At 40.3% G+C, this 26463-nt stretch overlaps 1 protein-coding gene across 1 annotated transcript in view; it reads right to left on the reverse strand.

The window, feature by feature from the left end:
- The window catches only part of LOC142055675 (ALK tyrosine kinase receptor-like), a 64189-nt gene extending 40395 nt beyond the window's left edge, over positions 1–23794 (reverse strand). Inside the window, exons 1-2 of the mRNA XM_075089795.1 lie at positions 23681–23794; positions 11675–11839 (exon numbers count right to left, since the gene is read on the reverse strand). Coding sequence (XP_074945896.1) covers positions 11675–11839; positions 23681–23723 — 208 coding nt within the window. The 5' untranslated portion in view covers positions 23724–23794. The remainder of the gene's footprint in view (positions 1–11674; positions 11840–23680) is intronic.
- Positions 23795–26463: the final 2669 nt, after the last annotated feature.

Raw genomic sequence — 26463 nt, forward strand, 5'->3', positions numbered from 1 at the left:
CACACCTGTATCACCTCGTGACAGCATCAGGCTTTAAGGAACATTTCAGACTTTAACATGCCCTTTTAGCTGGATGATGAGAAACTAGGAGCTACTTCAGCAATTCACAAACAGGGTCATTGAAAAGACACCTGGGCTAACAAAATGCCGCTTCCTGCAGTCTGTACGCCTTGGTCCAGCAAGGCCAAGATACTTTCAAAGGAGAACAAGAGGACAATACCTGTTAAAGATCAGAGGAGGAGGAGGAGGCAACAGGAAGGTGCTTTTCAGAAAACATAAAAAAAGAACAAGGCTTTGATTACATTGCAGGAGGGAAAGACAGTGATATGTAGTTCACTTAAGTTTCTGTGGTCTGTATTATGAATAGTTGTTTTAGAAACAAAGAATTGTTCAGTAACTCAGTTTCATTTCACAGAATCACAGGTTGGAAGGGACCTCAGGGATCATCTAGCCCAACCTTTCTAGGAAGAGCAGAGTCTAGACAAGATGGCCCAGCACCCTGTCCAGCCGAAATCTGGCCGAGTCAACCACTTCCCTGGGGAGATCATTCCAATGGTTGACTGTCCTTAATGTGAAAAATTTCCCTCTGGTGTCCAATCAGAATGTCCCCAAGAGCAAAAAGTTTGGCTTGTTGATAAAAGTAGCATACCAAGTAACCAACAAGTTAGTTAATTTTTGCAAGTGCCTTAGTTAGTTCTTGCTGCAAAGCCCATTAACAGCTTCGCCTGCAGGGTCAGTCTTTGGTGCCCCACCCTCCCCAATAGTTAATAAATGCAACATTAATTAACATATATCACATCAGTTTGTTGCTCTAATGCAGAGCATTTCACCTGCCCACCCAGAAAGCATTTTGAAATGTATAATTTCGTACAGAAAGAAAAAAAAAACACAGCAGAGAGCCGTTAAAGGCATTGTCTGTAATGTGTGTCTTTTCTGTAGTTAATTCCTATCTCTTACTTCAGGGATATCCCAGCCAAACTCCTCCATGCTCTTCCCCCAAGTTAAGTGGTGCTTTACACCCCGGTGAGGTACCTCATCTGGTTGGAGCTCAGTTATTTCACCTACAATTTGTGATTGTGATGACCTGTAATTTTTTAGGACAGTCAAACATAAGGCATCCTCTGCCTCCTCCCCAAATACTTCCACAGTTTGGGGAAAAACACTGAGTGTAGAATTAAACCTGCATCAAAACGTTGTTTTAACATGGCCTTTTTATTTCTTCAACGCTCTGAATAAACACCTTGAAAACAGAATATACTTGATCCTTCAGCTGTTCAAAATCAATACCAGAGTTCTGCAGCTTGGGCTTTTCTCTGATAAAAAAAAATTACTGTGACAGGTGAAAACGAGTTGTGGTCTAACCTTTATTACACTGTTTATGTGCCTTGCAAGGCTCCAAATGGCTGCCAGAGATGACTATCTGTAGCACGCAGCAAAATGGTTACCTTCATTGCCTGACCTTTCCCCTTCCCCACTGGAAGCACAGGAAAGCAGCAAGATGACCCACACTAAAAGCAGCATGCAAAGCAAGTAATTGTAGTTCTGTCTTACATCAGGTTTTGCTTTTAACACAGGCAATGGCAAGCAACAAACATTCTGGTCCTGCTGTCTGAATACCTCTTCAAATCTGGAGAAGTCTACTCATCATCTTGTTTACTCACATTTACACCAGATAATTTAGAAAGACAGCCTCTCACAGAAGAGTGGGAAGATCTGCTCACAGCCATAGAACACGAAAAAGAGAAAAATGCAGAACAATGGCTAAAAGCCCACTCTTACATTTCTTGAATTCTTAAGGAAATGCCATTTAGAATTAAGTGGTGCTTGCTTCTCTCATCAGTTGTGACACTGTAGTATTCAGCTAACAAAGCTGACTTTCATCTGAGTTTGCAAGTGATATGAACCCATTAATATCAAGTCAAAATGATTTCTTAAAAATAGCCTTTCTTCATTTTAACAAGTCAGTCGCTTGTATTTTTCTTCTTCTAAATTATGTTTATTTAGGGAAGGTAAAAGACAAAGGTCAAGCGTTTCTAGATTGCTTACATTTGACAGACAAGAAAGACTGTGCCATTGAGACTAAAGGGACTTAAGGAGATTTGGAGAAAGCCATTTCTTTACAGAGAGGGACGCACAATGTAATTGGCTGCCCAGAAAGGCAGTGTTGCTCAACATAGGAATTGGGTCCAGGATTGGAGACCCCAAACCAACAAGAAGATATTATAGTACATATCCCAGCAGACTTACAGCATAACATGGAGGACTATGTTCTGTTGTTCCCCTCAGTGCACAGTCCCTGACACAAGCACGTAAGGATAGTGAAAGAATATTCTGAGAAGTCTGGCCATAAGTTTCCTTCTCTCTCCTGCTCTCCCAGTATGGCCATTCTTGTGTTCTTACATTATACCGTCTGTTTAATCACTGCGTTCTCAAAACAAGCAAAGAAAGCAGATGAAACTTTGGGGATAGCTTCTAACTCATAATTGAATGGATGATTATTCGTTAGAATCTAGGCATGTTGCTTGGGGCCGCCTAAACAGGCATTGCATGGTATTAAGGTTTTGGGGGTTTTGGTTTGGTTTTTTTTAGGATACAAAACAGAATTCTCACTATCCTAACACTGCAACCTTCTCTGGTTACTTCGAATAGCATAAAATAAGCTTGCTCCATTTAAGGTGCTTTAAGAGAAAACTCAAGGATTACACAGCTAAACTCGTAGGTCCCCCTCCCCTCTAGGGTAAAGGAAAACGAAACTGCTTCAGTCAGCTTAACATTAACAATTCCTGTGAGTGAGATTTAACCTCTGAAGGCATGTCTAGGGGAATATTTCTTGCAGCACCTCTGAAATAGTACATTCAGCTGTGCCTTTCCAAAAATGAGATATGACACAAGTGTTCACACCAACATATCCTCTACAGATTTGCACCTAAACTACTCAAATTTCACCTGAAAACCAAAGACAGAAATATTAAAAATTGATCTTCTTTCTTTACCCAAATTTACCTGTCTAGATTAGGCAAAAAGGTCAAGCTGCACTTGGGTTTAGCTTAGCCTGTCTTATCCTGACTGAATCATGATCTTTTCTCTCACACAGTTCCAAATTAACAGTTTTTTTACTTCAGTTTGGTTATTGGGGCTTTGTTCTCAGCAAGAGTCACAGCAGTAAAACCTCTTAGCTTTCAGAGTTCTGTGACTGTCTTTTAATGCATTCATTCCAGCATAGGTAAGATAGCTACTGCAACACAACAGGTACATGATCATTGATGTAAGAACAAGAGTGAAAATATTAGAGTTCTTGTCAATTTACTGATGCTTTTAACATAATCTCACAGAATAGGTCTGTAGAAAATCCATGTGATTATGCCTATTTATTACAAATCAAATTCATGACAAAAATACTGTAGAGCAACAGGTATCTAACTGTTAATACTAGTTAGGGTGCAAAAGACATAACATATTGGGCATAGCTATGAACACAACTCACCTTGGGCAATTGATTTAACCACACTGTACTTTAGTTTCTCATTGATCACATGGAGAAACACTTCTCCCAACTCTTTAAAACCGTATGCGGTGCCTTATTTAGTAGGGCATTCTCAGAGTCTCATAGGTAAAGTACTAAAGAAGCACAGGTTGTTGTAATAATTGGCAATTAATATGATTAGACTATGATTGGTAAGGAGTGGCAATATGCAGCTGAGTGGCTACAAGGCTTACAGTGTCTTGCTGGTACTCCCTTATCATACATTATATTTTTACGTACAGAGCCATACGTGTGAGCTGTTACTAGCATGGTAAAAAAAATAAATATACAGAAAATACAGGTAGCAGGCAGGCTAGAAAGAAAGTAAAACTATCAAATAATAATTTATCAATTAATGGAATGTTCTTTTCACAAATATGAGTTTTGTATACTTGAAAAATTCAATTTAAAAAAACCCAAATGCAACATACGCGCGGGTATACACAACCATTCGGGGATACAGAACACTGCCCTACATGACAGAGGGAAAAAAAAAGTTATAAATGTGGTAATTGAGTAGCCTTTCCTATAGAAAGGTTAAACACAGCCAAGAGCAGGATATGCTTCCCTCCAGCTGTCCTTTTAATATGCCTTATCTTGCCAAGGAGAAAGCATCTCTAAGAGCGAGAAAGAGACCATTTTACAACCCATTTATTCTTCATTGTCTGTGCCTTTTCTGGATATACTTGCTGAAGTACATTAGTCACAGGTATGCAGCAAGCTATTAAAGCATACTAACATCTGATGCATGCTGAAATTAATTTTTCTTTTTCAGCTTGGGGAACAGAATGCTTCATATTGAGTTGCACACAAGTCTTCACTGAATTAAGGAATGAACAAACAAGACTTCTAAAATCAACAAACCCACATCCATAGTCCGTATAAATACATACCTACTCTATAAAAAAAACACACAGTGAGACAGTAATTTGCCTCTTCAGAGCAGGCTCATTAAAGGGAAATAATTTTGCAATAACAAACCCCAAGTGTAGTTCTAAAGAGAAGAACAAGCTGCAAAATGCTAAGAACAGCTGGTCCATTTCTTGTACTGACAGAGTATGAGCTGGAATCTGACCATCATAAAAAGGCTGCATTTTTTTTTCTTCTCAGCCCAATGGACTCTGGAAGAAAGCTTGGTTTGCATTTTGTGTATTAATGTTGCATAAATTCCTATATGGCTATGTTGTAACTCTTGGTATGTATATGTTGCCAAGTTGAGTATCAAAATTTAAATCTCAGGTAGAAGGCCAGAACTATTCACTGTAAATAATATTTTTTATTTTAAACCCCTCTCTGTTTACAAAGAACTTGATAGTCCTCCCTACACATGCATACGTCTCTCATTCACAATAAGATTGATGAATTATTTTCAGTCCACGCGCTGCTTCCAGATCTCACTTAATTCTTCTGCTATTTCACGTGTGGTACATAGCTGATCCTTCAACTCACACACAACAATTATTTCCACTGATTCAATGGCTAAATCTTAAAGAGGAAAATAACTAATAGAAAACTGAATCCCACTCTGACTAAACTTTGACTAAGTGCGAAAGTTTACAAATCTTTATAGGATACCTGTAATTTACCTGAATGCTTATAAATAATAAAACTAGGGTGGCATCGTATCACAGCAGTATCATTTTAAGGACTATTTAACCATCTGGACTGAATCTTTGCACACTAGGATGATCCACATTCTTCTCCAGCGTTAAAAATAGGGATGCAATAAACATTCAGCTCTGCAAGTTTTTTTGTCAAAATTTATGATAGGCTCAAAAAAATTTTTCTGCCAGAATAGAAATACTCCTGAAATGACAATTCTGGGTTTTTTTCAGACCCACCCCATGAAAATCTCAAACTCCATGTATTGATTTACTAAAGAAAAGAAGAAACACTCTGATATCTTGTTTAAAAAACACATAAGATGGATCAATTCTATGACATCAAAGTATATCCTCAAACCAGTCTTAAGGATTAATGTAAAGGGAAGACTTTTGTCTGTCTAGCATGAGCCCAGCTACTCTTCTTACCTTTTATTCTTTCCCCTGATAAATAGCTGTCTTTTTCAGAGAGATTTTTTTTCCCCAATTTTTTTAGTGGAATTGCAAGTGTTACAAGTCTTTTTTTCTGCTTAAGAGGCCTACATGAGAAATAACTTCTCGACTACTTACTTCTTGCAAGCCCACACTGATTTATACTTTACTGTTTTGTTAATAAAGTGATAATCTGCAACAAAATATTATTTATTATCTTTTATTATTTGCCTCATTCTTCTTTGGCTGAGGAATCATAAATTAAAGTCAACAGCCATTTTATAAACCTGCAGTTCATTATCTCCCATTTGCTAATATTCTCAATGCCTTAGCCTTGCTCCATTTCTTTAGTAATAATTACAAAAATCAACACAATGTGCAGATACTTCTTGTTTTAGAACTTACGTAGGAGCTTTTCAACTAATCAGTGGCTGGTTAGGACACTGTCCTCATTCATCTCCCTCTTCCCCTGCCATCTTTCATGAAAGTTTAATCTACATTTTCCATTAAGGAGTTGTCTCAGATGGTGTTCACATTTGCAGGGTGGCTTATTACTTTTTTGATTCCTACTTGAACTGGTGGTCATACCTCCCCAGCTTATCTCTTCATCCAAAATTTTTATCAAGTAGTTGCATATTTTCATGGCCCTGAAATCTCCAGGTAACAGAAGCGGAGATTCACCTACTGTATAACCACAAGATCTAAAAGAGAAGCAGGCAACCCACTTGCATCATCATAGTCAGAAGTGGTCAAGTCTCTAACCTGTCAAGTTTAAACTGCATTTACAGTTGGAAACAGATCACTCTGACAGTTGATCAAGCACAGATGTGGATCCAGTTTGTGTGTACTTGTTTTGGGTCCAGCTGCTGCTGATCTTTCCTCTTTCAATACAGAAGGTTTCTCTCTTCCTCTTCCTCGTAAAATTTGACTTGGAAGGAAGCCATGACTGTGCTCCCGGATCAGGGACCACAATTATTGCTCGCCACAAGTCCATGGACAACCCAGCAATGCAATGTTGCTGACAGGAAGCTGAGCCAGTGCCTCTCTGGAGGAAGGAAAATACAAGCACAGTGATGAGGTATCAGGAGAGATGAGTTCTGGAAAGACACACTTTCTGACAGATGTTAAACCACCTGCCACTCAGAGCTGTATCCTAGAGGCCCCCATAGTACAGAAAACCCTGGGTTTGAATCCAGAGTTGAGAGACACAGAATTTATGACTGGTTTGACCCATCTCAAGTTTATCAGAGAGGCAAATTACTCTTTCACTTGAGCATGACAAACACATGCATCCACACAGCTGCAAAATACTACTTTTCCTTGATCTACAAACTCTGTCGTTCTAACCACAAACTGGGCTGTCTAACCTGCCTCCTTAGGAAATACTGCCACAGTTGCAAGATCTCCAATTCCTTGTATTTCATTACGATAGACTGCAGTACATTTGCTGGTGTAATATATTATGAAGGATCATAAATAATTAAGAATTAATCACACTTGTCAAAATAAATAAATGTAGTCAGTGATGCAGAATGCTTGAATTTTTTATAGCATCTTTTTGCTTATTCATGAATTAAAAGAAAAGAAGTCTAGTAATCCACAATGGATTGCCTACTCATTACAGTACATACAGGTCTGATTCAGATCCCAGCAGTGGAGGTTTTCCTGTCAATCTTTAGCACATCAGTGGAATTTTAACCTTAGATCTCTGATCCTAAAGCAAGTTATGTAAGTTTGACTTGGAAATATTAATATCTCCAGCGGATCTTTATGTACCATGCAGGGTCTGGCTGGCAGATACACCAATGATTCTATCATCCACTGGTCCATTTACAAGATGGGGGTGAAAGGGAGAAAAGTGAAGTGTTTTAGCAAGCACAAAATTAAAAAAAAACCACACAAACAAAAAAACCAAAAAGTACCTTGATAGCCTCCCTTCTACAGATTTCTATAGACAGATAGTCCTGTAAGTCTTCCTACCAGATACCCAATATTTTTGCATAGTTCGATACCATTCACAAGGCTTTAACAGAATAGCAAGTAATAGTAAATGGTTAAATAGCACCTTTTCTTTAACTCTCCAAACTGGCCTGGAACCCTCAGTACATTTCTCTCCTTTTTCAAAGGGAAGAAAAAACTGGGCTGGGGGGTGAGACAGGGACACAAACCCTACCAGGACAGACCAAAGATCCATTAACTTTGGTTAACATAAACAGACATCTGGCTCTGAAAACAGACAGGTGTAGCTATACAGGAAAGAATATATGAACAAGGAGAGCAAATAGTTGTACTTTCTCAGCTTAGCCTTCAGGGATCTATTGTGCAGGGACTTTCTGAGCCAGAAAAGGTGGTCTTGAGAAATGAGTAGCCATAACTATTTTTCTTCCCTGCACATATCCTGTCAATTTGCACACCCACAGAAGGTTTTAGCACCAACAATACCCTATGGAAAAAGGTTCCACAATTTTCCTGTTTGTTACATCCTGAAGGATCTCCTTTTATTTTGAACCTGACACCTACTAATTTCATCTAATGCTGTCCAATTCTGTATTAGAAGAAATTATAAATATTCCTCTGTACTCACCCTTTTTGTACTTTAATAAAGTCTTGGGAGTTTATAAACATTTATAAATCTTTTATAAAGATTTTAGAAAATCCTGTGATTTTTAGAAAACTCTGCCATATATTCCTTTAGATGTCTCTTCCAGGCAAGGTAGCCCTAGTTAATTTAAGTGTTTCTAAAAGACAGCCATTACATACTTCAGATCATCATTGTTTCCACTCTTTTAATAACTTCCCCATCTGTACTAAATAATTTTTGATGCATGGGAACCAGAATGGAATGCTGTATTCTAGATGCAGCTGCCCCACGCACTTATACTACAGCATAGTGTTTTTTCTGTTCTACTCCCTTCCCATTAAGTCCCAAGATCACATTTACCTTGTGACTGTTACTGAGTTTGTTTTCACAGCTCTATCCTTATCCCAAAATCAGTTCAAGTGATTACAACCAGCTCAGAATCTGTCCTTATATATACCAAACTCTGATGGTTTCTCCCACCACCTCCATTCAGATAAACTACACTGAATTTCACCCACCACTATTATTCAGTTAAGCATCGTTTTCAATTCCTTGCAAACCAGACGTCCAATATTTTACCCTGAATAATTTAATATCAAATATTGCCACCTCCCCATCTACCCATATTCAGATCAATGACTTGTGTGACACCACATGTTGAACATGTCAAGTGAGCAGAGCACTCAGATGTGATTGCAATCAATGTTGAGACACCTGAAACTAGCTCTTCCTCTAGGTAACTCAATCCATGCTGATTTTTTGTGATTCCTAGAGACTGAGCTGGATCATTCTTTGGGGGCAGGGGCAAAAAATACAGAAGTTCTTCCAATGTCTCTCTCTAGCAGATCTACCAATGATTTCCTACTGACCCTTTTACAGAAATGTATATGAAGCACAATGAATCATACCCAAGGCATTTGTCTCAATCAATGTCTTGACATGACTTGATAGCCAAGTGACAAGGATGAGCTAAACCATCCCAAAATCTAGTTACGCTATCTGTTTATCTCTGTGCATTACTGTCTGCAAAGGAGATGAAATGAGATTGAGATAATTGGAAGTACAATTTGCAGGACACAGTGGGGGTTGGAATTACTGTGCTTAATTATTTCAGATTGAAACAGACCACACAACTATCTGTGCCAAGCAGCTGTAATTAAAGTGATTTAAAATAGAGAGATGCTAACTCCAAGTGTTGATTTTCAAATGAGTCTTTATATGCACAAGAGTTACAGTCATCTATGAGTTGCAGACCTACAGCTCTACTGATGGGCTCAAGAGAAAATTACCACTATGTCCAACAAGCCTAATAATTTAAAAACAAACAAACAAAACCCCAAACAACAAACAAGCACAGAAAACACCTCAAACAACCCCCCCTGCCATGCCACAGATCTATACCCACTCAATGTGACATTGGGTACTTTCCCCTCGAAATGGGAGAAAACAGCAGAAAACAATCCTCAGCCTAAATTACACATATTGCAGTTGAAGAAAAAAAAAAAAAAAAGTCCAAACTTTGGACTTAGAAATGGAATTTTATCCCAATAGGCAATTAGAAATCATCAACCAATACTACCCTTGGTTTTGGGCTACAGGGCCTCTCCTGCTTTGACAGGCATATAAAACTGTCAGACAAAGGTTTGACTTTACCAAAAAGAATCCAAAAGAAACATACACTGGCCATAGCAGCACCGCAGTGACCCAGCCAGGCCCTTCAGCTGCAACAATACATTTATTTCCTCATTGGTTTTCCCCATTTTTTCTCCACTCCAGGAAAATGTCAGCTACTCTTCTCAATCCAAAACAAGCAGGTTTTAATTCCTAAACTTCAGCAGCAGCCAGCTTGCACATGAATTGAAGAAAAACAACAACAGCAGACATTCTGATCTACCTCAAGCTTTTGCTTAACTGTACCTTTGTAGCTGTAGCAAGAAATTTAGTACATGTATGTATGTTCTTTGATGTGAAAATTAAGTTATTTGCATGCATCACAAACACGGTCCATCTGCTTGACACAGGACACAGATCCCACCAAAATGACTCCGTTTGCTGATGAATCTGCACTCAAGCAATGGGCCTTGAAAGTTAATTTACAATGGCTACCTGGGGAAAAGTACTATACTATTGATATGGATGAGAAAACAGACTTAAAAAACATGAACAAAAGCAGCACTAGAACCTCTCCTCAGTATTTGCCTGAATATAGGAACTGTTACAAGCAGTCAGACTGCAGGTCTGCAAAGTCAAACGCCATCTCTGATGCTGACTACTAAGAGAAGGATCCTTTCTCTTCCAGCTTTCTGAATAAGAGGCTTCTTGAATCAGGGGCTGTAAACAGGCTGTTGATTTAAATAACCTGTATGTATTCTGCAAGAATCCATCTGAACTTCTTTAAACTTATGCACACTTCTGGCCTCCATAACATTAATTCATGCATCTTAGGACCACAGTTTATTCAGGTACTACATGAAAAATACCTCCTCTTGCTTGTTCTATACCCAGCACCCACTAACTTCATGGCTGCTTCCCACTGCTCTTCAATATGCATTTTTATAGACCTCTAAGTCCTACCATCGCAGACAGAAAAAAGAATCTTTGTTTAGTTTTTCCTAGTACAGAAGCTGTTCCATATCCCTGATAATCTTTGCTGTCCTTCCTTATACCTCCTTGTTCTATATTCTCCTTGCCTGGATAAAGCTCATAGCCCTAACTCCCCTGTTTCCATTTTGTAGCTCCATTCTCATGACACCACCCAACCCTTACAGGCAGAGGTTTCAGGCAAGTGTCACTATTAGCAGGAAGGGTGTTAAGCATTTTTCTGCTTTCCCAGGATGAGAAGAGCACAAATGCACCTACATCTTTTTAGCACTTACAATATTAATGAAGTATGCTGCTGTTCCAGCTACAATCATGAGCAAGAAAAATAATTCCCACATAATTTTCTTCCAAGGAAAGAGGAAAGTGTGTTGCACTCCCCTCTTTTCATGCTCCCTAGCTCTCTTTAGAGACAGGAACTTTTTCTTATATTAAGGGCAAAATCCACCTTTTCTTTTTTTGCCAAACAGAAAACCTAAGTCCTGGACACAAAGATATTGTCTAAAACGGTCTGTAAATCAGCAAGCAGTAAACAGCACCCAGAGCAGAGGTAAAACCAGACTCTATTTTTTTCATCTCTTCCAACCACTGAATGACCTTAAACATAGGCACCACAGTACTGTTCTCATCCAAATGCCATCCATGGCATGGGTCAGCCTGATTCAGATTTTACACAATACTATATTGGATATTTTGTTTCCCATATATATGATTCAGACTGCCTTTAGACAAAACCAGATCCTTCATATGCAGAATTACTTCCTTTGTGTTGTCTGCTCCAGCAAAAGGATTATAAGTATCTGAAGAGAACATGTTTGTTTGGGTGGGGTTTCAGGTTTTTATAGTAGGCTTTTTTGGGAGGGAGGTGGGCAGAGGGTGAGTTTTGTTTTTCAAACTAACCATGAAACTGAAGGCATTATATAGTTATATTCTTCTTACCTTTAGGTGTATTCTCAGAGTGATCTCTCTGTGGTCCATCTGGGATATTTAGCTGTGAAATCTCCTCTGCACTCACTCTGAGCCAGGCGTTGTTGGGGGTTTCCTGATCTTTTGAGGAAAGGGAATATTCCAGCTCACAAGGAGATTCAAAATTGCAGTCAAATACTGGAAAAAGAAAACAGACATAGAATATACCAGGTTAATTAAACCCAGCTTCCTCTGTGCTGGAAGGTGTGTATACACACCCCTTTTATACTTTAGTAAGTTAGGGCTTGGTTTTTTCCCATAATGAGGTAGAAAGATATGGAGGAAGTCCATAAACAGACAGGGAAAAAAGTGTCTGAAGTGGACCACATGGAGAGGTTCATCATAGAGGTAGCAGCAAACCGAGAGGAAGGCCCAAGAGCCAGCAATTCTCCTTCAGGACAGATAAAAGGGCAGCACAGGCTAAAGCAGGGAAAAGCATAATCTAGACTGAAAGGGAAATAGCTTACGTCAATTGAGAAAATGGGACAGAAAGCCAATCTCTTCTGGGATGCTGGTTCAAATTCAGCCAGGGCCATTATAGTGCAAAGACTACTAATACGCTTCACAGTCATGTTCCACTCAGTGAGCACAGGATGCTGCAAAGTGAATCATATATCCTGGGCATATGGGACATGCTGGTAGCCATAGGGACCGTACCCTGTGAAGCAACCTTCTGACCCCCTGGGTTTTAAATGCTTCACTGAGGCAGCAGAAGCTTGATCTGCTGCTGCAAAACTTTAGCCTCCAGGCAGTACAGCCAGCATCTGCCTCCAACACAGACGTTTCTTTTTGAGATGTTTCTCTTTCAGAAACCAATTACCCTGCTGGTGCAACTATGATTCACTTCCCAGAACCCAATTTACTATCACACCATAATTCAAGTTGCTTAACACAACATGCAGTGATAACCTGCACGGATTTTACTTTCAGTCGTCATGATTGCAAAATTTTCTGGAATGCCCTGTATATATTTGTTTCTGTCACCACAGTAGGCAGGCAACACAATATTCAGTAACAGAAAGAAACTATTTCTGAACTAACTCAATGTTTCTGAAAATACTCGATCCATTTGAAGAAGCCCAACAAAAAAACCCTAGTTCTTCTTTGGAGTTTTCTACACTGTCTATTCTCCTGCCACAGCTCTGCAAGTGGAACAAATAATGTGAATTGACATTAGTCAAATTAACTAATTTTAAAAAAAAATTCAATTACATTCTCTATTAAACATCTAATTTCTTCTTAGTGTGCACAGATTTATGTAGTTCAGCCTATTCTTCTGATAACATTTTCTAATCTGAAGGTTAATACTGTTGCCCTCTCACTACACTTTTCCCAGCTAATTTGCCTTTTTAACAGCAAGCTAGAAGGGAGTCTGTTTTTCCAGTTTGTAGTTTATTTTCTTAATCAGGTATTTTATCATTCACTCAGCATTTTGAGTGCTTCACAACACCACAGAAACCATATGATGTAAGGAATCCTTATATACTAAATGCAGCAGTAACAAGGATTATAATATTTCCTTAAATTTGAATGCGCAAGTTGCTACCCTGTTCAGGCCTCTACGTTATTGATATAAATTTCATGATACATGAAGCACGCTCCAATTTAGGCAGCAGGGAACAGTGGATATATTAATACTATAGAGTTTACCAATGCAATATCATACCCAAACCTCAGACCACTTATTTCTAGTCCCTTAGATGTTCTTTAAAAAAAGATAAAAACAAACCCAACATTTTTTAACCCTACAAAGTCTTAAGAGTCCATTAAACTTTGTATCAAAGCCCAAAAGAGCAACCAAACACTAAACTACAAGTTACAGGAGTTATATCATCATTACTGTATAGTTTAGTTATGGGGAACACCTTGAGTTGTATGTGCTTTAAGGCATTGTCAAAAAAAAAAAAAAGTGTGTGGGGGCAGAAACACAGCTAATGCGAGGCCTTTTTTGACAGAACCCACAGGACAATGGGAGAGAAAATCCAGGCCAAGGACAACATGTGGTAAGAGCAATCGTTTCAAATCAACTATTTCATTCTTTGTGGGCTTTTCCCCACCATCAGCCTCTCTGATTTTCATGAGCTTTCCAGCAGTCAGTGCTCGCTTCCACTCCTCCTCCTATCCAGCTGCTGGGAACAAAAGCATTTGTGCTCTCTTACCCTCTTGCCCTCAAGCAGAGAAGCCCTTCGTGGATATCCACAAGGCGATCTCGTTTTCCTCCTCCAGTCCCCCCCTCCCCCTCCCCGACACTCTGATTACGGTGCCTACAAGCACTTAACAGCCAGTTCAGCTGCCCCATTCGGTCTCACTTTCCAGAACCTCTTCCTCAGAAGAGAGCTGTCAATCGTTTGTGGAGCGCTTAACACAGCAGGCCTCTGACCTACAATTGGGACAACTTAATTGGGGTATGTGATTAAATACCAGTCATCACATTTAGCATTATGACCCCTACAGACAACTAAAGCCTCTGCCTGAAGGGGGGAAAGTAGAGGAAAAAAGGCAAATAGCAATACTGTTTCCTTCCCTTGCAATGAATAGCCTACAGAGAAGTGGACGTGATCTAACATGGCTGTTGTGGTCAAGCTGAATGGCCCTTACAATAGGTTATTCCTTGAAAGTGGAGGAGACTGCTTGGCTCCTACATCTGAGAGCATCTGCAATTTAATGAAAACATATGTGCAACTTTTACAGAACCTGATAGTCCCCCCACATCAACAGAATATCCGTACTCTTCATGGGCTCTTATTTAAGAGCCTATGATTAACAGAATATCTGTACTCTTCATAGGCTTGTATCGGACACAAATTTCAGTGCTATTATCCTGTTCAATACAAAGAAATGACAGAAACACTATCTGATGCAACACAGCAAAGTCTATGCAAACAGCATCCAGTCTTCCAAGCCTAACATTAACTTCCTACCCTCAAGCTTCCCTTCACTACTAACAATGTAATATACTTTTTAAAAAAAGCATTATATAAAACAGATAATTTTTTTTTCCCCACTGATAAGCTGCTTTTGGTGTGGAAGCTGCTACAAGACCATATATACCACATTTGCAAATCTAGAACCTTCACAATATTTGAATTGCTGCCATAAATCACCTGTTATTCTTTATGCCTCTGCAGAGAAAAAGGTCTTTCTCCTTCCTTTTTTACTTTTGTTTTAACAGGTTTAAATGTGAGGCAAAGTTGTTTTTTTTCTTGCCCAGCTAAGCACATAAAGAAGTAGCCATGTGCCTTTGGAAGCTGAAGAAAAGCCCTTCTGCACGTTTCTGAAAACACCAAACACTGCAGGAAAGGTAATTAAATCTAACACAACTTTTAGTGATTGTTTTTTAAACCTACTACCAATATGAACTGACTGGATACAGAGCTTTAGGACTTGAATAGCGTGCCTAGCCAGTAAAGTGTTGTGGGGGTTTTTTTGTGATTTTTGGTGGGTTTTTTATAGAAATGTCACAAAGATTTATATCCAGTATATGTATTTATGCTACAGCTATACTGACATTATAGATCCTAAAGGCTCTATAGGAATTACAGTTCCAACAAATTGCAAAGTCTCTTTTAAAATATGTTGAAAAGAAACCCAACCCCTTGTCCAACAATCTTTTGCATCTGCAACTACTGGACACTAGAGAGACAGAACAGCTAATTTATTAGAAGCCTATTTCATCGTCATTACACTTTCAAAGAGGAAACAAAAATGATGCTTATAATCAAATTAAGGTAAACACCTGTTTAAGGAAGGCTGTAGATATCAATCATTTCAGCTTCTGGCATGTAAGAAGATACAGGATATTACCCATAGACTGTAAAGTAAATTAAGCTACTATCCAATTGAAAAGACAATGGAATCTCTGTGTGTGTGTCTGATGACATTAGAGTCTTGCAAGTCCTTCAATTTATTTATTTTTAACAAACATACCTAGCAGCAATAACCTGTGAACAAACAACTAAAATATCTGGCAACTACATCTGTTTCAATTAAACTGATTAGAGTTTTCTAATAAACAAATGGCTTAAAATAGTAGTAGAAATAATATGCCAAAATGCAGTAATCTGTACAAAATATCCTTTTACATTGCTGCAGGTCAGATTATGGATCATTTGCTCTTTGGATCATCTTAGATCATTTGTGTAACCACACATCACAAAAACATGCCTTATTTAGAAAAAAATAATCTAATTTAAAGAGAGATATAAAAAGCCTGTTCTTGTTAAGAAACTATTCTGATTACCTTTTCTTCAGCTTCCCAACAATGGACTAGGTTTATTTGCTTTAAACCACATCTCCTTTCAACTGCAAAAGTTTTACCAGCAGGTGATTTCCTCTTAGACTGGTCCTTTCTAGTTCTACATGTGTCTGACTTAAAAGGGTCCTTTTCACTCCTGCTCTGCTGACTCTTACAGATCACTCCTCCTCCATTATGCTCAGCTGGTCACCCCTTTGAAAAGGTGTGGTTGCTTTCTCACCTCACTACAATAGACAAGGGAGTGAGTAGAGGTTCTCTGTTCTCAGAAGGACCAGCTTAGAAATATATCCTAATGGGCATCTCATCAGCTTAAACATGACTAATTTGTACTACATCTACAGATGCAAATGATGATGTAGAGGTCACTTACACCAACCACAACCTCCCGCAAGAACACACCTCTTCCAGCTGCAACAATTGCAGCAGCAGTGTAGAAACAGACAAAACATTCTTGCACAAGATGTCTTTTTTTATACAAATATTGGTAGATATTCCTGTGGAGGAGACAGAGTTTAAATTGTATAGTAGAGATGTGCTCTGCTGAGTGAGCTTAGACCTCCATCAATACCCACTAACCTCTATTATACTCGTGTTATAAGGCCTATAAGCTTTTAATTTATGACAGGGAAATGACAAATTGATTTTCCAGTTATTAATCCTAGGGACAGAGCCAGTTCCTAAAGCCTTCCCCATTCCCTCTGCTTAGGAAAGGGCACAGGGCATTCAGTCTAAGGGTTTCGATTGCCTCATCAGGCCCTTCAGAATTTCTATCCAATACAGGGGTACACATGTGGGGTGACAGAGAGAAGCCTGCAGCAGTAAGTATTTCTCCCCAAAAATGGAGCATAAAGAAGAGACTGTGCTCTCTGTGTGCCAGCTCACTGACCTGCTGAACTCCCAGGAGGACACCAACTACAGGCCAGGCCCTTGGAAGCAAGCATTGCCCCACTGGCACAAAAAAAGGGTGAAACCCTTTGCAAATGGATCCCTAGTACCAACTTTCCACTGTGCAACTGGACGTACAACAGCAATGTAAAATGAGTGAATCCACCACAGAATGGAAGGGCATGGAAAAACACAAGAGGAAAGGGAAAAGTTGTCTGTGGTTATGTAAATCAAAGAGGGAAAACGATTGCAGGGTTTAACTGCCTTGCTCCTGCTGAGAAAGCAAGCCTGAAGAGACATTTTCACCTACTTCCTTCCATTGCTCAGCACTGAGAAAGGGCAGGCTGGCATATTTTAAGAGATAGTATGACATGTGTATCCCTGCCAGGCACCCCAGGCCTTACTACCCCTAGCATACCCTGACCGTAACTGCCTAGTCTTTGGGCTGCCACTCCAGGAGCTGACAAACCTGAGAGCAGCAGTGTGGCGTGACAGGAGAGGCGAGGAACTGGGGAGGCACTGGATGAGCCCCAAGGCATCACCCTGTACAGCACAGCTTTGGGGTCCATCCCACCTGATACACCTTAGTCACCTGCAAGTAAAGTGGTGAGAAAAGCAGCCAGGCAGCACACCAACCCCTCTCCCTGCCCTGAGACACAGCCTGGGTTCATCAGGGACCTCATTTTAATTTAAAGCTATTTGGTGCAAGCTACCTTATCGCTCTGCATCCTTCCTCCGCACCAGTCTTCATGTACGTTCCTCCAACCTTGATTTTACCAACAGGAATGTCGCTGTTCCCTCACAGCACTGGTGTTCATTTGCAATGAGCCTCTCCCCACTCTCTTGCCGGCAGGACGCCCAGCCTGCCTCACCCACACGCCACCCCGGTGGCCATTTTGTGACCCTGTGGGCCGGGCCAGGCCAGGCCAGGCATAGAGCCCCAGCCAAACCCCAGAGCGGGGTGAGGCAGGCAGCCAGCCCTCACCTTGGGGGTGGAGGCATGTCCTTTTGGCCAATCAGGGTATGGAGGAGGACAGGAGGAGTCCTGGTGGGGCTCGGTAAAGGCAGACCCCTGGGGTCTCACCCCATTCAACTAAGAGCCCTTCATGCCCTTCAAGGCAGCACCCTGCCCTTTCTCTGCTGCTGCCCAGGGCCTCTTCCTACCTCCTCACTCCGTAGAAGTGCCCCAGCCCCTCCACCTCCTGCTCATGAGGAAGGACTGGGGCGGCAGCCTGGCCTCTCACAGCCGGATGGGAGGGTGGCAGGAGGCCATGCTCATGCCCCACTGGCACACGAGGGGATGCGGAGGCAGCAGGCTGGCCTCCTCAGAGCCCACTGTCTGCAAGAAAGGTTTCAACGTGGCCAGTTTCTCCCTGGTGTCCTGGGGGGTATTGCAGAGGTGTGCTACCTGCTGGCAGGGTCAGAGCTGGCTGTGCCAGGGCTTATCATCCCTTTGATGCCCACCTTTAAAGAGAAATGCTCAGGTTTCCCTTGGGAGGGGCTATTAAAGTTAGATTGCATTCTGAAGGAAAAAAGTTTTAGAGGAGCAGTACCCCACAGGAGGCATAATTTCACCTGCTCTGTAGAAGAGGGAATCACCCCCAAGAAGAGTGCTCGGGCCAAGGTGCCCAGCGCAGGGCGAGCTGCCTGTCTCCCTGGGAAGCCCAGGGCTCTCCTCATGCCAGAAGTGTTTAAATTAATCTTCTGGGGAGTAAGCCACAGCTGGATGGGCCACTGCTTAGAGAAAACTGCAATAATGCAACCATTCATTTAGTTGTTAAGAGAATCTTTAAAATGACAGCATGTACTTTATATCCACCCAGCTCCTCAGTGCACACCAGGGACTGAATCACCAAAATCTTTGACAGCTGCTTTGTTCAGTGGAAATCAAGCTACAAAGAAGAGGGCCAGAACTCCTTTATCAGACAATTACAAGCACAGTCTTTCAAGACAGCTACTGAGAGAGGTGCAAGGAGGGGGTGCTGGGAGAACAACCAGCAATAGCTCTCATTTTCATACCTGCTCTAAGAAGTGACAGCGCCCATCCTCCACACAAGAAATATTTGTCCAGCAAGTCTCCCATGCATGCAGCAAAAACAATAAATGAAATGAAAGTGCATTTCTAATGTCAGTTCTGGCCAAAAAACCGAAGTACTAACTAACAGCGATTGTTAGAAAACATGCTCCAGTTGGCACAAAACAGTGGTTGGATGAACTGTCATATTTTGACAATTCATACAAGGGATCTCTTGCATGAAGTTTGAGAGATCTCTAGAGAAAATGAATACTTGAGAGACAGGGAGAAAAGACATTTGTTTTCTTACTGTAAGTTATTTTATTATTGAAAAGATGTTAAGCTGTCATTGGTGTTTTATCTGCAGATAAAAGGGGATATAAGGAAAAGAATAACTTGAAATAAAGTAAAAATTTATCTAAAATAAGGTTTTTTTCTTCTTTACCGCTTAGCACAGCCTTCAGTTTAGCTAGTTAGATGCTGCTTTTCCTGTGATTTTCCTCTCCCTGGATTTCAGCACCATCACACACAGCAAAAATACCATCTAACTGTTAAAGAAGAATTCTTGCATATGTATATGGGTTCAGAGCATCTGCTATTTTATATGGAGCAATCCTATTAATCTGGTGTGGATAACTGCAGTTAATTGAAGCCTCGCCCTATTATATTCATAACACTATTTCCTAAACTGTGTTAGAGTACTTCTAAGATTGCAGAAAGGATGTGTTTGGATTAAGGTAGTACATCACTTTTGAAATATCTTTACTAAGAAAGCATTGATTCATTTTTCCTCTGGGACACAGTATTATTCTCCTCGTTCCTCTCCTGACTTTATCTCACCTTCCAAATAGGAACTTCTTGTTACAATTAGTTCATATACATGCACGTCACTATGCCATGCTGAGCCAAGTATCATGATGGCTTTTTCATTCTGAAGATGTCAGTATTAGTCTGAATTGTTTTAGATTTATAAAACAAGTAGTCTTGGGAACCTAACTGTAACAAAAATTCACCTGGCTAGTGCCCTCTTCCTCTCCATCTTCCCTTTTTTTTGATGTTCAGACTCACTGAGTTTCATGTCAGCAGTATCTATCTGGTATCCGACTCACATGAATCAAATGATATTTTGAATGCATGCATATGAGTACTTGAATGCAGCAAGTAGCACATGACCTACCAGGGAAAAAAATTAATAATCTGACACCTCACTGAGCAACTGTCGTGCCACTGAGCATCAAATACACAGTGAGAATGACCCTAAATTATTCCACAGTAAAATTAGTCCAACACATCTTTTTTTTCCGGCAAACCCAATTCAGGAAATCATGAACTCATCACAGATGACATTCCATTAGAAAGTAAAAAAAAAAAAAACACCAACAACCCTGTCAAATTAGTTTTCTGAAGACATAGAGCTGAGTGAAATTATTAATAAGTTAATAGAGGCCATAATTTGGATTATGCTTTTAGTACCTATTAAATCAAAGCTGCGAATAATTATGCACTTTTTAAGGTATGTGCTAGTCCTCTGCTGAAGTCACCTTTTGTAGACATTTTTAAGCATGGTAGTAATTTGGTAGCCCAACCTGCTATCTCCCCCTGAGTTTTAGTCCCAGTTAACTTTGGAATCCAAACCACCACTATTTCCTAAACTTCGTGGGGGGGTGGGGCGGGGCCAAAAAAACCCAGTAAACTATATTGCAGAAGTCTGACACAACCTGAGAGAGGTACCTCTGTATTTTGCACAAAGCTGGTTCAGAACAGCTAAAAGAGTTCAGCTGCTACAGGGGATCTGGCAAAAAGACGCACAGACAGCACAGTGGCATAAGAAGAGTTAAAAAGCAAAAGCGATCTCCTGTTTCCCTTATGCAACCCTTATACCAGTTATTCTCATGAAATATGTTCTTCTTTCAAAACAGAATTTCGATGGGCTGAATTGGTTTTTTTCCAGTTGGTAGCACTTTCCACAGCTGCCACCATACTCTGCCAGGATGGTGCTCCAGGTTCAGTGCTCTTGGCTGGCCTGAGGGGGGTGTAGAGGATGGGGCAAAGACAGGTCCCTTAACTGTATGAAGGCTTCCAGGCTTTAAGGGGTACCCATCGTCTGGAAGCCCTCTTACAGAAGCTTAATGGATTTTATGCAGTGGACAATTGATTTCTTATATAATACCTATACAGAAGAGAAAATTAATATTCACCCAGCCAGGACAAGAAATGAAGTATGTGGCTAGGTGCTGTTAATCATGTAAGCCTCAGGACAGAGTTCCATCAGTGCTCCAAATGGGAGATTAATATGCTACCATAAGTCCACATATGCAGAATGCATTAGAAGTTTGTTCTAGCCACATGAAATCATCTGAGTGTACTTCAAAGAAAACAAGAGAAAACACAAAAGTATGGAAATTTAAAGACGACTCCTGCCCTGCAGGCTGAATTCCCAGATAATTTTGGATTCATGTGGTTTTTAAGTCATTATTTTCTGAAAGGAAGGTGGATTTTCCATCTCTGAGATGGTAGATGATTAATCAATGCTTGGATAGTGACAAATCTAGAAACCTGTAGACAAGACAGAAAAAAATCTTGTGAATGCATCACTCCCAAGTATCCTGTTGTGCCAGTGATTATCTTTTGGGATTGCTACATATAGTTTCAAAGATATCATCAAGCACTGTTCCTGCCAGAACTACTAGAGGCAGTCCGTCAGAATTTTTAATCCTGAGCATAGGAGCAGGGAACCTTGGCAGAGGAGGAGGGACCCTACATTTCAATTTACTCAGCCTTTCAATCAAAGAGATTTCTTCAACAGTGGAACACAGGAAAAAAGTAATTAAGACAACTAATATTGCCCCACTCCAGCAATGTCAGCCAGTTAATTAGATGGGTCCCATCAGATGAGTAGGCAAATAAAGTTTTGATAGAAGTTTTATAGAGCACTCTGTAATCTTAATCACACTGTGAGCAGCGAGGAAAGCTTCTGACAGAAGAGGAAAACACTCTAGTAGTAAAGGACTGCTGGGTTTTATTTCTGCTAATGATCTCTTGTGTGATTTTGGATTAACCACTTCATCAGAAGGCAACGGTGGTCCTGGGACAAGGTTTAGAGTTCAGATGATCTAACTCTGTCTTCTGCCTTGCTCTGCTGAGTCCCTGCATGGCCTTCATAGAGCTGCTCAGATCCAGAGTCAATGATCAGTTGCTGAAAGGCACTGTCCATCCCTGCCATGCTCATAGCCATTACGGACAGAAATTTAGATCCCTGGGAAGTTTACTAATAACATTCAGGTGCCTAAAAGCTGCAGGTAAGCAGAGGAATAGAGAGGAGTTTTAAGAATTGCTCTCTTAGGCTTGGGCTATGCTTACAGGCTCTACTCCACATACCCACACCAGTCCTCCGCACACTGCATACCTGAAGTGGCAGGAAGTATGTCCACATAGTGATGATATGGGGCATCCTAGTCTGAAATGCGTGACTTCAAGGGCCACTGCTACCTCTTTAGAGGAGGTTCTGCCAACTTTTGGAAAACTTCAGGTGCAAAGCTAGCAAAAATCAAACAACTCCTGCCCCTCTTCAGGATTCTCCACTAGCTTCAAGGTTCATGTCCTGAATTACACCTCCTGGGGGAGAAAACAGTTTAGACTTGTCCTGAGTGAAGATTGTATTTTGTGTAACACCTCATCAAATTCCTGCCTTTCCTTGCAAAACAGATGGTTGGAATACAGTAGAATTTGGTCCTGTGTAACCAGCTAAAATCATAATAAATCATTTCTGCTTAGATGTAGTACATTCACCTCCATGTGATGCTGTCAGATTCAATCAATGCTTTTAGGTTTTAAGAACAAAGCCTTTCTTTAGAATGGTATTACTGAAAAACTGGAAGAGTTTAGGAAGAAGTAATAAAGGATAAATTAAAAATCATCCTTGCAACTTCTGAGAAAGCCAAGTGAGGGAAAAAAGATTGTACTACTGTCCCTTCCAAAACGAAATTGGTGTGTCCTCATCGTTCAAGCAGATACAACAGCTAGGAGCAGATATTGTATGCCAGTGGAAAGAATATATATTGCACACATAAAAGGCTGCAACATAAATTTGAAGAAATATGGGACTCCTTCATATAGGTAGGTCAAACTTTTCCCTCAAGCAGATAATTACAGGCTTGGGGTGAGTAAATCTTATTAGCCTCTCAGCACCTTATCTCCCCTCATAGAGACTGGTAGTAGATATATAGTAGATATATTCTACTTCAGTCACTTTCTGGATTGCATATTAGATATTGCCTTATGCAGTCTGGTCTTAACTATGACCACAGTATTTCACAGGGGAATGGCTATGGTTTGTCAGTAAATAGGTCATACCAGAGAACAGATGAAAACAGATTCCCAGATTTTGGAAGGGACGGGACTTACGGAAGGAAATGGCAAGAAAAAATAAGTTTGGTACACAGCTCTTCTCTCTATAATATCACTGGATTCCAACACAGCACCCTAATATTACAGTCTGGGACCTTGTTTTTGAGGTAGCAGGCCAGGCCAGGCCAGCCAAGGTCACTAGGCACCTCCATGGAGATGGTGATGGGCCATCAGGTTGGGACATCAGCCTGACCCCAGGCTGGGCTGAAATGGGGCTCCTGGGCACATGAGCAGGGTGGAGGAAGGCCCCGGGGGTGGCTGGTACAGGGCAGTAAGGCTTATTAGTGCCCTCAGGGGCTGACAGGATGGATATTTTATGATAAATCATTTGACTTGTGTGGTCTTGCTCCAGCATTATACCAATATCCTTAGGCAGTTAGTTACAGCCTCTTGAGGATAACATATAAATGCTACTCACTGTGTCGTCCTCTATGGGGGAAGAAAGGGGATGTATCTCTCATGATCCAGGTCAAATTCCAAGCAGAGTAACCAGGAGGAAGAGGAGGGCTGTTTGCTGGGACATCGGAAGCACTCAGACCTTTCATTTTAAAAAAAGGAAAAATAAACATTATGGATGATGTAGCTGTTTGTATACTGCACATCAAGCACAAACACCTTATACAGCTTTATAGACCATATGCAACAAGCACCGATATTCAACTACTTCTTGGTTCTTCCTTCCTGATCCGTGTGCTCACAGGGAGACAGGAGGCAAATTGCTTTATGTCATAGCAAAACTAACATCACCTAGAAAAACTGTCAACTTTAATCTCACACTTATTCTAAGTTCTCTTTGACCTTTCAGTCCCTCAATTTGTTGTTTTAAAGTTTTGTTAGCATGTGGACATCCCACACATAGAACAGGCAAACATGTACCCAGCTCCTGTTCAACAACCTAATGCATTCCAAAGATGCTTTTGGGGATTAGAACACCACAGTGACCCAGAACAGGTGAGGATCTGTGCAAACCTGCACTAACTCTGCAAGACCACAGTGCTATTAGAGGTGCAAAGGGAAACAGTATCTGAAATAACATGAAAGGTCAATGGGCAAGGCAGAACTCTACAAGCTTTGAAAGCACAGACTTTCCCTGTGAATGTTTAAGTTGGATTTTCCAAAGATGACAGGATTTGGGGTATTCTCATCTCATTTTTTGAGGTCCTTAGGGGAAAAGTAGGATTTAACTTTGTAGAATCACAGGCAGGCAAAACCTGTGTTTGCAAGGTTTGTTTGATGGATCAAAATAAACCTCTGGATTGCTGATATGTTCTGATTTCTCAGAGAAGCCATAAAGAATTTGTTGTCCAGTAGGAAAATAAAAAGTACGGTTTTGATCTATTAAATAATGTTTTCATAAAGAATACTACAGTTGCTTACTTAAATTCTTTAAGTTTAGGTGCAATGCTAAGTTTGCTGTAATAACAGCAAAACAATTTGATAATATCTCCCAACTAAAGTTTGGTAAAACTTTCTGTAACAATAGGAACTAACTAACTTTAAGTAATAATTAATTTGGAGTGCTGAAGAACTGTCCTCTTGAATGGATAAATAGTAATGGATAATAAAAGACATATTTAAGAGGACAATAGTAAACATGGTAAATGGCTGAAGCCTTGGGGAAAACACTGCTTTGATTCTATTAAAGCTCTGCTTAGCCCTGCTTCCCACTTCCATTGAAGAAAAACCTGAACATTTCAGAGGGACTTGAGAGAAGCTTAAATACCAAGTGTTAGTTGTGCCCTGTCTCATTCTTGGTGCAATCTCATTTTTAGCACACTTCTGTAACTGAGTAACAATAGCAAAACCAAGAGAAAAACAACCATTCTTATGTAGGAGCTGTAACTCTTGCTCATTGCTTACACGCTGTATGGTAAGCCATTCTTAAGTGGAAAAAATTTAGTAACCCTAATGGCTCAATTAAACCCGGTCTCTATGCTAAGTTACAGTACAATAACTAAATATCCCCTATTGTTGCCTGGAATATAGCGACACAGAAAATCAGGCCAGTGATTTATGAGGGTAGGTATCAAACCTAGTGTCCTGCCTCCAGCTGTGAATGATGAAGCGATAGCTAACTATGGAATAACCTTTATATTGCCTTTTCCTTCCTAACATCAAGACACGGTAGACACGTCTTTCAGTAGCACCTGATACAGCTGGTTGTGGCAAAGAATGTGGGGTTTCGTTACCATAGTTATAATAGTTGCTAAAAGCAGATTTTTTTTCCTACAAATGTGCTTCACTTTGATGTTAATATAAAATAATAACTAGAAAAAGAATATTAATAAAAAATGAGCTCCTTGAAACAAGCTGGTTCTAAAAGCAGTGTGTGTTTTGCCTCATGTGAGATGACTGACCAATATTTCTGTTATATAAGCTCTGTGCCCTGTGACTCTCCAAAATGGGGAACAATTTAATAGCCTAACCACATATCACGGGTCTCCCACAGACAAGAACCCTGGCACCTCTTTACCCCTAACAGACCCAAATGAATATAGATGTCATGCATTTAGTACTGATAGAGACCCAAGCCTTGGGGTCGCAATCCTGTAAAAACTTCTTCACACAAACCTGAAAAACTGACCTGCTCCCATCTCTGTTCCCATGGCAAAATAATCTAAGAGAAAATCATAGAGGTGCATTTCTCTCCCTGATCTGCAGCCACAGAACTCAAAATTAAATCACTGCTATTACCCTGACCAGCCCTACCTGGGAATCAGTAAAACAATGATCAGCTGCACTGCCCCAAATACCCCGGCACCACCCCGCCCTCAGAAAAATGCCTCTGATGACTGTAGTGCACTACACGTTGTGTTCTTCAGAAATTACACCTAACTTCAGCCTCAGATAAGTGGAAATTTTCCCTCTGTCACCAGTGGATGCAGTAAACTGAGAGAAAAAATAAAGTTGAACATCTGAGCAGAGAAGACAGGGCAGTCCAGGCACCTGAATCTCCCCTCTATCAGCAGCAAGGTGTGCAGAAGAATATAAAAAAATCAAAAGTTTTCCTCTATTTTTAAAGAATAGAATGGATTTAGTTCAATTAAATTCAACCTAAGAACTCTTTTTTCTTATATTATTTAGGATTAATTCTGGGACTTCATCTTAAATGATTTGCTTGGGCTATCTTTGGTCTGAACTTGAAGACAAGAAGATTGTATCAGAAGTTATGAATCTTTCCCAATTAAGTTATCTTCAGAG

This window comes from Phalacrocorax aristotelis, chromosome 3, assembly GCF_949628215.1.
Source record: "Phalacrocorax aristotelis chromosome 3, bGulAri2.1, whole genome shotgun sequence".
Classification (NCBI taxonomy): Eukaryota; Metazoa; Chordata; class Aves; order Suliformes; family Phalacrocoracidae; genus Phalacrocorax; species Phalacrocorax aristotelis.